This window comes from Haemaphysalis longicornis, unplaced genomic scaffold (genome assembly GCF_048455015.1).
Source record: "Haemaphysalis longicornis isolate Haplotype H1 unplaced genomic scaffold, Haemaphysalis longicornis Haplotype H1 scaffold_2, whole genome shotgun sequence".
NCBI lineage: Eukaryota > Metazoa > Arthropoda > Arachnida > Ixodida > Ixodidae > Haemaphysalis > Haemaphysalis longicornis.
Genome location: NW_027526295.1, coordinates 125,595,812 through 125,609,085, shown reverse-complemented (window position 1 = coordinate 125,609,085; position 13,274 = coordinate 125,595,812). Strand labels below are relative to the sequence as shown.

At 45.8% G+C, this 13,274-nt stretch overlaps 1 protein-coding gene across 2 annotated transcripts in view; it reads right to left on the bottom strand.

Moving 5' to 3' along the window:
* Positions 1 to 13,274, bottom strand: part of LOC144169191 (alcohol dehydrogenase [acceptor]-like) — a 106,944-nt gene that overhangs the window by 72,721 nt on the left and 20,949 nt on the right. For both annotated transcript variants that reach the window (XM_077698231.1, XM_077698230.1), the window contains exon 2: positions 2,715 to 2,917. In XM_077698231.1, coding sequence (XP_077554357.1) covers positions 2,715 to 2,917 — 203 coding nt within the window. The remainder of the gene's footprint in view (positions 1 to 2,714; positions 2,918 to 13,274) is intronic.

Below are 13,274 nucleotides of genomic sequence, written 5' to 3'. Positions count from 1 at the left end.
GAAAAAGCAGTACGTGTTTTTAAAACTGATTAACCCCCCTTTGGTCCGGGATTGTCCAGGAACTGTGGCTCGCCTTTTTTTCAAAATTGTATTGAAAGCAAGCATTGTGAGAAAAAATTAAAAAAAAAAACAGCGATCCATGGCACACACCCCTCACACATGTGGGCAACAACGTGCATTATATTACGCATTTTCTCCTCTTTCTTTAAACTTAGGTCCACCTTAACAGGTTAAGACGTGACCATATAAGGCATTTGGTTATGCTGCGTGAGACATGTTTCTGGACAAGGTGATTCATGTCGGATTTGAAAATGATATATAGGAACATGACACACGAAATGCCACATGACAGGCGCAAACTCACAACTGTTTAATTTTACCGATGAATTCCCTAAATACTCTTGCGCATCCATAGAAACGTATTTTAAATAATACGTAAAATTAGCTACTCGATACAGTTGAACAAATGTTTATTCCTCCTCCTCAGTATAAACAACGACTGTCCAAAAATGGACACGATCACACAGGCGCTTGCGTGCGGGTGTAAAATACGTGTCCGGTAATGTATGGGCGATAACGCACGGGTCGTGTGCAGTGTAAATGCTTTTGTTTGTTTCTTCTTTCTATAAGGACACACCGCAATTTTACAAGGGTGTGGAATTTGCCCGCGTATGCACAGGTCTTGTCTCTTCTTACCCGTTTCGCGTACTAAACTTTTATCCTTTAAATAATCACCACGCCACCTTCAAAAAGCACCCTTCGACGTTCCCGAAACGGCAGACGACTGCACTCAACAATATGAAAAGTGCAATGTGTGGAAGCAATGTTTATAACACGTTGCACACTCAAGCGGTCACCACGGCGAAGATGTTTCGTTGAATTAAACAAGCGCATTAACCCGCAACAGCCGCTGATTATTGCGTTTCTAGAGGAGATGCGCAAGCAGATGTAACTATGCCATTGCTTACTGCCAAACGAGCCCACATATTGGTTGTTTTGTCGTGTGCAGCACGCGTCTTGCGACGCACGCAACGTGAAAAGGCAGACGACGCGAGAGCGCCATCCACACTAGGAGCGGTTCGTCCCGCCGCCGCCAGGGGCCGACTGTGTTCGCGCTCGGGGCGAATAGTGTAGGGGGAGGGGTGCGGACGGACAACAACGCTGCAACTGTTGTTGAGAGCGAGGAGGGTACGGGGGAGAGACGCGCACCTGCGCCTCGCCGCGACGCGCATGCGCAGTGAGCGTGTGGACGCCGCCGCCGACGGTCGAGGGACATCGTACGACTAAGAAACGCTCCGCGTTTAAAACTTTCGCCTACGTTCGGCCCCACGAAATGTCCGGGAACTTGCAGCAGGCGCAGCTTGGCATGATGCGCGGTTTAAAGCACATTTTCTTCCGAAAGAAGTAATAGTTTCGCCTGTCTCCAAGTCAGCGATCGCAGAACATACAAATGACATGCAGTATTTTGCTTTTATGTTTGGGCAATAAACTAAAAATTATTTGTTTTGTGTAACCGTAACATAAAAGGGCTGTACAAGCCTCTCGATGACAAAGGGAACCCAATGCATGGCATTTGTCCACTTCTCCCAGTAAGCTGCTCGGTCACATGATCGAACTCCAAGAGAAAAATAACAAGGAAAGTGACTCTTTTGTTTATTACAGCGCTGATTGAAGTAGTGTTTCACGAATGAGTGAATCGGCGACATGGATGCGCTCCGCGCTTATCAGGCATAGCGCTTCGCTGCTCTTATGTGTCATACAAGGGATGATAAGGGCTGTCTTTTTCAGTGATAAAACCATGAACTTGTAACATCTATCAGCAGACGATAGCGTGGCGGCGGTGGCAGCTGGGAAAGTGATAACGCAACAAATCTTGCATTGCAGCAGAGAGTCAAACTGTGTAACTAAAAGCGATTCAAAAAATAAATAAATACGGTAAAGAATTCCTTGATGTTTTTTAGCAAAACATCCCCCTTTCGGTCTCTTTTAGATCAACGTTACTCGATCGCCTTGGGGTGTTGACGCCAATTTCGCCCTACAGAAATGTGTTTCTCTGGCCAGCCTCAGCTACTGTCTTAATTTGTGTAGTACGTGCCAAGTGTTTTTATGTCTTTTATGTACAATATTTGATATTTTGGTTGCGATCTCTATGAGTGACGCGTCAAATTACACCGCATGTCGTCATAGCTATATGGGCATCACGTCACTTTGTGCGTACGTCGTGCTTCGGCAAAAAAACATGGCGAATTGCCTGGGACTTTGTCCAGACGGGAAGAGGGCCCTAGATCACACACTGGTCTAGATTACAAGCACGTACCGCCAACTTCCGCAGGCGTTGTGTTAATTTTTTGCGCACAAATACCGACTGAAAAGGTGCACAACTTTATGCCGTAAAACATTTGGGCGGCTGGCCCGTCGTGACTTTTAAATCGTTGTTTTAGCACCGAATCTCCCAAAGTTCACTTAAATTTGTTCGAATGGCTACTCTTGTTTGACGCATTTTTACGAAGAAACTAAAATTGCTTCTCATAGCACAATGTTTGCCCGCGGCTTTCATTGCTAGTGAAGAATTTGTCCTAAAATATGCCGCTGAAGTAAATACGAAATGGGCCTGTATATGCCTAAACTAGAGTTTTTGTCGCGTATATATGCAAAATGACACTCTAGGCCCGGTCTCCAGTCATTAAATATCTTTACAGCTCCAGTAAACTTACTCGTTGAAACAAGGCGTAACTGGCGTTCTTCTGGGGTTCGCTGTGGTATCCCCAGTCCATGCGCGTGAACTGCAGCAGTGTGGTGAAAAATGGCACTTGCGCGGCTGCCTCCTCCGGGCCGCCTGCTTCGAGCAAGAGCACGCGCACATCTGGATCCTTGGACAGTCGGTTGGCAAGAACGCAACCCGCCGAGCCTGCTCCCACTGTAACGAAAGACGTAGTTTGTCAAAGAGTGCTACCAACCCCGAATCAAGACCACAGCCAAAATAAACTTCAGCAGCATTTACTAAACAAATTGACTGGCGATTGCGATACCCCCCATTGCGATATTTGGGACCAGCTGTTTAGCTGTTCTGACTGCAAAATGTGTTAAGGCATAGAAATTCAAACGGACATATTTATATGTTCAGTGGTCAGTACGGTCAATACATTTATATTTGCAGTGGCTGATGAAGCACACGCACCAGTTGCATCGCTCATTGTTCAGCACACCCTCGGAGTTCTGGCGTTGGCGATGCTGGACCTCCGGCCTAGCAGCTAGTTTAGCTGCAACGGCTGACGACGAGCACAACCGGTGCCCTCACTCGAACTCACTCCTGATGGCTGCAGTCTGCTTAGGCAGCGCTCACTGGTGGGTTCTCTTGACGGCAGCTACGATGACCCTCTGCGTCAGCGGCGCGAAGTGCGGCTCAGGAAGGGACCGCGACCCGCCGCGGTGGCTCAGTGGCTAAGGCGTTACGCTGCTGAGCACGAGGTCGCGGGTTCGATTCCCGGCCGTGGCGGCCGCTTTTCTGATGGAGGCGAAAAGCAAAAACGCCCGTGTGTACGACATTTCGGCGCACGATAAAGATCCCCAGGTGGTCAAAATTAATCCGGAGTCCTCCACTACGGCGCGCCTCATCGCCTGCGTTGCGTCGGCGCGTTAAACCCTACAATCAATCAATCAAGGAAGGGACCGCGGACTGAGTCTTAAGGGAGCGCACATCAACGTCGCCCGCACGCCCCCGTGACGTTTTCGAAAAGCGTCGCCTAGTCGAGCACCTCGTGCGAGCATAGCATACTGCCCCTCTTCGCCTCCACCCCGCATATATTAGAAGGAGCGTCTCGCGCCGCCACGGCGAACTGCCCTCCCCTCCCTATTTTGCTACAGCCTTCTTCTTTTCTTGTTTTTCCTCTTCAGTCTTTCCATCGTTCTCTCGGTAACGACGACGGCGACGAGGCTCAGCCCAAGGACGCGGGCCAAAGGGCTGTGTCCTGAAACGGCTTCACAGTTTTCGGTTAAATTAATTCTGCACACCCAGAAGCACCTCATCCAAACACTGAGGATTAGCGAACCACCATAACAAGACTTCAGATACTACTGAGGTCAAAAGAAGTGCACAAGGCGCTTCCGTATTTGAACTCACGGAATGCACAGCCCCGCAAACGAAAATGATTCTTCACTTTCGAGTATGTGGCTTCTACTGGTGACTCCTGAAAACAGGCTTCGTCATTTATTTTCCAACCGTGACATTTAGACATTATTGAGGTCAGCCGGGAACCACGTCTTGTGATCAAATTATATGTCCGCAACTCTGTGATGTTAGTTCCTTTAAATCACTGTACCGTAGCAACACTGTTTGCGTCGCTGCGGTGCCGTGGTGCCACCATGATTCTGGAAGTGTAGAATAGTTCAGGGCTTGAGCACGTTATTGATAGCAACCCACCTATTTCTGTAGCAAACTCAATAAGAGAAAGTGAGCATAGTACAGAAGGCGTGCAATTTCCGAAGTACGCCGCCCTAACCTTCTGGAGTCTCTGAACAGTGTTTTACACATATACAGTGCGCTAATAAGGACACCTTGAATGCTGATAAGCGGCATACACGGAGCTGAAACTAAGTTCTTGTCGTTCTCTTCGAAGGGGCTTTTTCGCTTTGTGGGTGCCTACCTCACAAATATACACAACGAATACCTAGATTTAGTACGAGAATTGACACTAGGACCTTCGCCCGGAAGGCCATAACGGTCATGAAAAGTAGACGATTTATGGCAATTCTCAAGCCTCCCTAATGTCTTGTACAAAATTTAAGATAGAGGGAAACGTGAACACACTGAAGCGTCTCAGAAAGCACCAACGCAGTCCTCTTAGGAACATACCATGAATAACGAAAGCTTCAGTTGCACGCTTGCATTGAAAGAATTTCTAATGGACGCACTTGAGCCAATACCGTGATAATTGTCAACAAACTCGAGATAAAGAAACTGAGCTTATCAGTGGACAGAGGTTGAACAAATCATTAGAGCCCTCTCTCCAGGTAACTGCGAGGTATTTCTGTATAAACGATGAAGAGAGTGGCTTCCGCAAGAGTGTACAAACAAACGCAAGGACAGCATCGGGCTTGTTTTCAGACGCTAAAACCTAATCAAAGCTTAAATCAGGCACATATGTTGGGGGAACCTCCTTTTCCCCCGTGTTTCTCAAGCTAGACGCTATGTCAGCTTTTTAGATTCGGCTGTTTCCTCAAGCATTCACAAACCGTAAAAACAATCCAACGATACTTGCCTCCTATGTAATAACATATCGTTTTCTTTGCAAAATTACTGCATTGTCTTCATTAACCAACTCAACATGTACAAAAGTAATAACTCTCTGTGAAAGTTGGTTTAACAATACTACTTATCCTCATGAATCAACATTCATTTGTGAGACAACCTTCGAGATCATCCCTTGTGACAAGCAGCACATCTAGGGTAGTAGATTCTTTATTCTAAGTAGAGATAGTACTTTGTTGTAGCGGTAGTTATGAGCACTTTTCTTAGTTGCGTAATACCTTTTTTAAAGTTCACAAGAAGTGGTATCAGTTTTAGTCTGCTTTGGACCACGGACTTACAGCCTTATGGAGCTACTTCATCGATTTCTGTCGAACTACACATCATCTTTGCATTCTTATGCAATAATGTTGGGATGCAGGATGGGACCTGGCCGCGGCTCCGCGTTTCGGAATAATGCGAAAGGCAGAAACACCCATTTTTTTATTCAGGGTGTTGAACCGAACTGAACTGGGATTTTTGCCGGAACGGAACTCAAACCCAAACCGTTATTTTTTTAACACGCTGAACCCTAACCGAAATTGAACAAAAAAAGAAATAACGGTTACCGGTTCATGCCAAAACGGTTCGAACCTCCATTGCTGATATTGCACAGTCAGAGCAATTCAGGCCTTTTTTTCTTTCACGTATCATCAACTTCGTACCCGCTAGCGTATTTTCCCCTCCAGACAATTGAACACTATCACGCCCTATGTAAAAACAGGGAAAATGAATGACACCACTGTAGCAATGGTCGGTTGCTGCTGCAAGCGCGCCAGCGTAGTGCAAGCTAACCAAACAAAATGTCATTGTCGGCAGCTTGCAGGGGATATAAAATGACTTTGCCCTTCCCTAGCTGCGACTTTATTGGAACAAACAGCCTGCACGAGTGCTCCACTGCGCCACAGCGAAAGCCCACGCCCGATGTGTGCAAACTTTTCGCATTTATTAATTTGTTTGAAACGTCTGACACCTGCTAATTGTTCATACTTGACAAGTGTGACCGCAGGAGCTGCTCAGTGGCTAAGCCGTTTGCTGCTGACCACAAGTGACATCGATCTCCCTTCCCCACTACCGTTTTTTCTGAAGTAGACGGGAATCTAGAACGTCCGTGTATCGAGATTTTTATCCACGTTTAATATCACCAGCTGGTTAAAGTAAGTCGGCCGGCCTACAACATAAGCTGCGCCTCGGAGCAGACATTTAGCACGGGGCATCAAATGCGCCAGTTTTTTTTTTAATTTCTTTACGCGGAAAACAACAATAACGAAAAGGCGTATCACGTTGTTTCAAAATATTAAGCTTAGTCTTGAGTAAGTAAAACCGAATAAGTAAAAAAGCACCAAAACTTCTATATTGCTCTATACTTTTCTTTGCCCGGCATTTCCCAACCAAACGTGCGATCAATGCGAAGGAAGTGAGTTCCGTGGTCAGTTTTTGAGGACAATACAGTGGACAAGTTCCGTTTTTTACGGATACAAATAACAACAGATATGTCAGGAAAAATTGTTAAGGTGAGCACGTAATCCCTTGGCAAGAAACTGCCGCCCTCGACTTTGTCTTGGAAGCAGAAACAGTAATAAAGCACATGACACGTGCAGAAAGGCAGGCCGGTACCTCACACTGCCCAGCCATCATCTTTTCTTCTTGTTCTGCAGTCTTGTCTCTTTCAGATCTGCTTTTATAAGGTGCACTTGTACTGACTGCCCAACTCGCTACATCACTTGTACTGCTTCTAGTTCCGTGGGGGGGGAGTATTGCTGTGGTCTAATATAAGAGCGTCTACCCAAAAAAGTCCCATCTGAAGCTCCGCGCGTCAAATTTAAATTTTATTTTGTAACAAACATAGTCTGTTATAAAATTCCGCTATGTAGCAAACGGACGATGCCCGGGGGGCAGGCGGTACGATGATATTCTGATTGTATACCAAACATCCGGTGTAGCTATCGGAAACGAAATTGCAGTGGCCAGAGCAATAATGCAGGTACTGAGCGTAAAATAAAACTCACTTTTAACAAAAGTGCGGCTAACACCTTTGACAAGGTGACAGCTATGAAATTATTCACGGTGACGAATTAATCTAATGCATTGGTAGTATTTATGTGCCTGTTGTAGGATTTTTCTGTCTTGTTACAAATATAAAAAATGTGCACCATTGGTATTAGGCGCTGATATTTGAACGCGCCAGTAGGCAGGTATAAATTTAAGGCTTCAAGGTTAGCTTGATGGGCGATTCCATAGCTACGACTGCGATTTAAACAAAAAAAGAATGGGCAGAAAATGTATTCCCACCATCATATTTCTTGGCGGTGGCTTAATGAATAGTCGCTAGGACAACATAAAGTCTGGGCGAGAAAGTAGGTGGTAAATCGCCGCCACTTCATCTGTTTTTTTTAATATCTCGTAATTGTTTAAAGTTTGCTTGGCGATTGCGCCACTGCCCTTGGGGAACAACCGCATTTTGAATTTTTGTTTGTACAGTCGAACACGGATATATCGAACACGGGTATATCGAATTATTGTCTATATGGAACTCATAAATTATCCCCTTGAAAATTCTGTGTAAAAGTATAGGAATTCGTACGTTTATATCGAACTGTATTTTTCCCGACATTGGGTATATCGAACGCCGCGAGAGCTGGAAGGTGCTCTTCGGCGGTCACTGCACCCCCGATTGAGGTTGAGGAGGATGTGAAAGAATGCGCGGGCATGGCGAAGACTGGCTCGCGGAACTAATCCCCCCTACCGGAACGAATTTGCGCTTGCCCAGTCGGGCCCCGCTACCGGCCGCCGCAGCGTTAGCGGACGGAGCCCGGTATGCTAAATCTCTCTGGGCACAGAAGCCCCAACGCTCGGAAAATGTGACAGTGCGAGGTAGGGATGCCCCGACTGCGCACGTACTTTTTTTCTTTTTGCGGCTGCGTACGTTCCCCGGCTTGCCGAAAAAGATGGAACGAAGGCGCTGGCAGCATCCTCCTTCTTTTGCATTTTGCTGCTGTTGCTGCTGTTTGGCGAGTTGTCCCGCACCTTTCGGAGATCACTGTTTCTCTCGGAGATGACCATGATGAGCGCTTTGTTGGAGTCCGTTCAGAGAGCCTTGGAATTGTTACCTTCAAAGTCCTTGTGGTACGCGCGTGCTGTTCTTTTGCGTGCGTGTTGTGCAAAGTGTGCAAAGGCGCAGCGTCCTGACGGATTTTCTAGTTGTGCCGCCTCGAGAAGATCGAGACCAGCGTCTTTTATTTCATTTCCAGGACGAAGAAACGGGCCAAGATCAGCGATTTTTTTTCACGGAAATAAAGCGTCCTGTTGCGTCGTGAGTGCGGAATTAGTGGTCATTCTTGAATGCGACAATCGGTAAGTTTGTTTGTCCGCCATAGTGAGGTCTCAGAGCCCCTATTTTTTATATCGAATTTTTCATATATCGAACTATTTCGCGATCCCCTTGGAGTTCGATATATCCGTGTTCGACTGTATTCTGATTTGACTGTCGTCTTAAACTACTAAATGATTTTTCTAATTTCAGTGCTAATTCAACTCATCAAACTTGTTCGCGAACCGGTTCAAGCTCCCGAACCGGTTTGGAAACCGGTTCAGTACGTGCTTTTGTCTAAACGGAACTGAACTGGAACTAAATGATTTGGCCCGAACCAGAACCGTAACCTAAGCGGTATTTTTTTTCAGTTCGACACACTGTTTTTAATATCTCCAAGCACCAAGGCCAAACAATTGCGCAGCTTTTAACTTTGGTGTAGCTTCGGTGCATAAAATCCCTAAACTTTGAAGCATTGCAATAATTTTTAGTACTTTTGTTTGTCAAACATACAAGGGTTCACAAAACCAAGATGTAGAACATAGTGTCACTCTCGCAAGCTTCTGCAGCGTATTCTCGGTTTCGGTATGACGCACTTAGGTACCGGAGCGTCACGATGTTCTGCACACCCTTAGAAAACCCTTCACTTTATTCTAGCTAACCCTCCGAATGAGGCGTCCGGAATGACTAGGAGTGTTTTATGCAATTGTGACGTCATTATTGGTGGTAGCGTTTCTCTTCGGAGAATAGGTCTCAGTACAAAGCAGTCTTCCATGGTAGTAACCATGAACTGTTTTTTACATGCTGGATTTTGGGAAGTACCTTTCTGTGACCAGAATAAAAAACCGTCTCCTACCTTAACCGGCCATGATGACCAAATACAGTCGCGTTCATGTTGGAAGAACTAGCCTTTTGTAAGTAACTGAGCACCATTGAAGCCTCACGCTAGAAAAATTGCACAACATTCATAGTTCACGCTTGGAAGTATAGGCCCCACTAGCGTCGCCTAGTCAAATTTCTTGTGGTGGCATAAGTCGGCGGCCGCCTATCGCTCAAAACGAATTTCCGTGGCGTCAGCGAGAAATCAACGGAATGTGGCTGGCAGACCCTACTTATTCGTCTGTTTTGCTTCTTAGCTCCATTATTCGTTTGGCGTTTGCGATCTGATTAGTGTTCTTGTCCTTGTTATCTCGACACAGAGGCATTGTTAGGTAGCCGAACTTGTATTTTGTCTTCGTAACATCTCCTATGTCTTACATCATGCATAGATAATCCACCCCTGCTCTCATAGATAAATGTATTCCGGTGGTCCTCATGAGAATGGATAATACCTTTCTTTTGTTTTGGAAGAAAATTCCTTCCCTCAATAACAAGAAAATATTGTTCAAACAAGCTGACAAATATAACTGATATGAACCGTGGCACGGGTAGAAAACTTTAATACAACGAGTATTAAATATGACCAACAGTGCCGCGCAGAGTCTTCTATAAACTCCACCTCAGGCATGTCTTAAATTCCGAGCGTATTTCTGGCGTCATCTTCACTCATAAGAAGGATGCAGCATCACTGACACTAAGTGTTCCCACCTGCTAAAAAGAAATTATTTCGAGGTAACATGCCGTTCTTGAGTTTATTTTGTCACTCAGCTCACGCGACGCACATGTCATTCGGCACGAAAAGATGCGGCTGGTTAGTAAAATTCACTCAGTTGCTGTCCACCGCGCTCAAAGTCTTGTAAACCACAGAAATACTTATATTAACACGAAAGTATTTTATTCCCGGATACACCAAGATTTCGCTGACGTCATATCCGTCACGGGAGTGACGCCAATACAACGAAGCTAGGGGCCTGTAAAGGGTGCACTCCTGTACACTGGTCTTCTTGCGGGGAAGCAACCTTTAGTACTAATGGGTATATTATACTTAGGGTTGTTAGTTTTCGGGTTTTCTATTTTAACACGATGGTGTTTTATTCAGCGATACCACAAGATTTCACTGACGCCATATCCGTCACGGAAATGAGGCCAGTACACCTTTGCCGAAGCGACCCTGCAGCAGGACGTCGCTCGCCAAGCACACCGACAAGACAGCCGCTTACCCGCAAATCATGCTCAGCAGTATATTTTGCTGCACTTTTCACTTTCGTGTTTTACTGATTCCTATGACATAAAGAAAAAACCACAGTTTGTACCCCTTAATTTTACCCCTGCCATGTCCTCCCTACCATCCTTATAGGCCTCTGAGACAGCCCTCGTTCTAATAAAGTTACATCTATCCATCTATTTTCGTTTAAACGTGAAATTTTTCACCCATTGGCTATCAAGCACAGGAACGGGCACGCTTATGCAGAAATAACATTTACTGATCCGGCTTATTTTTTCAATATTGACCCTAAGGTATGGCCTTTTCCTGTTTATCCTGGTTGCAATAAAAACTGTAAATATTGTCGCGAACCCAAAGGTGACACAGTTGGATTGAAGAAAAAACAAGTTAATTGGAGCGAACTTGTGCTCCCATAACAACTCAAAGAATACAGAGGCGGCGAAGCAGCAGTCAACAAACTGACGTGCGCAGGCGAGTGCCGGGGAATCTAATGGCGCGGCGTCTGCTCTTCGGGCGCGAGTGCTTCTCGAACCGTCGGTTTCTTCCAGAACACTGTAGATCAAAGAAGATTATTCTAGGCTGTTGACGTTAGTTTGGGTGGCGCTCTCTATCAAAAGCGATAGCACGTGAGGCATAAAAATAAAATATGGAACACGGGCTTCACTTGGCACACAGATAACACACATAACACCGCCCGGCGCAGTCAGTCGGCCAAAACAAAACATAAAAAACCAATGCATGGTCCGCGGCATTATCCTAGCTTTAAAGACTACCATTACTACCCGCCGGAATTAACTCAAAATATCAATCTCCATGTCATCCCGCGCCTGGAAGGCGCCTGTAGTTCTTTAAGCATGAAGACTCTTACGCGCCACACAACTGTCGACCATTTCTTTTGGCCACTGCAACATGCGGTAAAATGAAACATGATAAACACTTCCAAGTCAGTCGTGCACACTGAACTTTTTTACGCCATTTTTTTGGCCAAAAAGGGTGTAGTATAAGTGTAGAAAGTGTGTTACACCGTTCGTCCTGTTTCTCAACACCCTTATGTGTAGCTCTCCACTCGTCTTCTGTGGGAAAACAATTACACCATCTTCCCGTAGGGGAACCCTCAGTAGTATGCGAAGCAGACATGGGGTCGACTGAAGTTCCCATTAGTTTTCAGGTTGTCGTTTCCGTTGACGTTCAGCTTCGCGTCCCTTCGTTGTATAAGTAGCTTCTTGACGTAGTTTGAATGAGTGAAGGGCATAAGGCGCGTTCGTAGCACATGCTCCTGTCTCGCTATGTATCGCAGTGGGAAGAGCGCCATGTACCTTCCCGTTGCGGTCAGATAGACGTGGGATCGAAACCCGGTGCCGCCTAACTATTCCTTTTTATAGTGGACTGCTCTGACGTCAGCCCAAACGCTTACGGGGCTGAAGAGACGCGCATGCGCAGTAGAGGGCGGACGGCGGACAAAGACAACGACAACGAGGGAGGAAAGGACACAGCCCCAAGCATGAGATGCTTCGCATCTGAAAATGTGTCGACTAAATTCAACACCCTTGGTTTTTGGTAGGTTGTTGAAAAGGTGCAGAAAAGCTTGTCAGTTGGTGATGTAATTAAGACATGCACGCATGTATAACGGCCCTGCGAAGTACAAAACATCGCCTTTTGCCCTCTTCCGCACATCGTAAGATACGTTGGAGCACAATTGTTCGAAAAAGATTGTTTCTCTGCAATGTTTGCTCGCTTGAATATACGGTGGGCCTCGTGCCCCAAGTTTAGCTTTGGCACGTAATTTGAACTTTTAAAATCATAAAGCCTCTACAAACTTGGTAAGCTTTTTATGTCCTTATTGCCTAAAAACGGTTTAGTATTAGTGGAATAAGGTTGCTTTAAAATCATTACGCCCTTTTTGTTAGGTTTCAAAACCTAAATTGGCAGTTTGTCACTCTTTTAGTGTGACGAAAAGGATGTTGACCGACTGCAACATGCTTGGTTTAAGCGGGGTTGTGTAAAGGTGTGAAATAAGTGTTCCGTTGAAAAAAAAACAGCGGAGCTAGTGACGTGCTAGCTTCTTCCGGTGTTGCTACGTTTTGCTGGGCTTTGCTAATATTTGTTAGCTTTTTCGATGTTCATGCTTGGCTAGGCCAACTGCCTAGGGGTGAGGCCAAGTTTAGCCGGAATTTACAAGGCTATTCCAGTGTGTCCCCCCGTTCCCCCGCTGACTGCGAATACAATGGGGAAATAAGCTAGGCCGACCCCATCGCCGCTGCTTCTTCAGCCTTGCATAACTAGCGCAAGCTGCGCCTATTTCCTTGCGCTTTAGTATCCCAAAAGGATAGTCCGTTTAAAATGGTACAATAAGAGGTGCACATGCGCATGCGCTCTTTGTGCTCCCACTCGAACAGGATCGAAAGCCGGCTTTTTTCCACTGTTATAATGCCCTATCTGCGGTGGGGCACGCTTTACAGGCGGTGCAGTTCTCTTTCTTGGTATTTTTTTCGCAACAGCACTGAACCAAGCTCACGCATAAACAGCTCCGCTGTTAATACATTATGACAATTCGTAATTCTTTAAACACGGTGGGG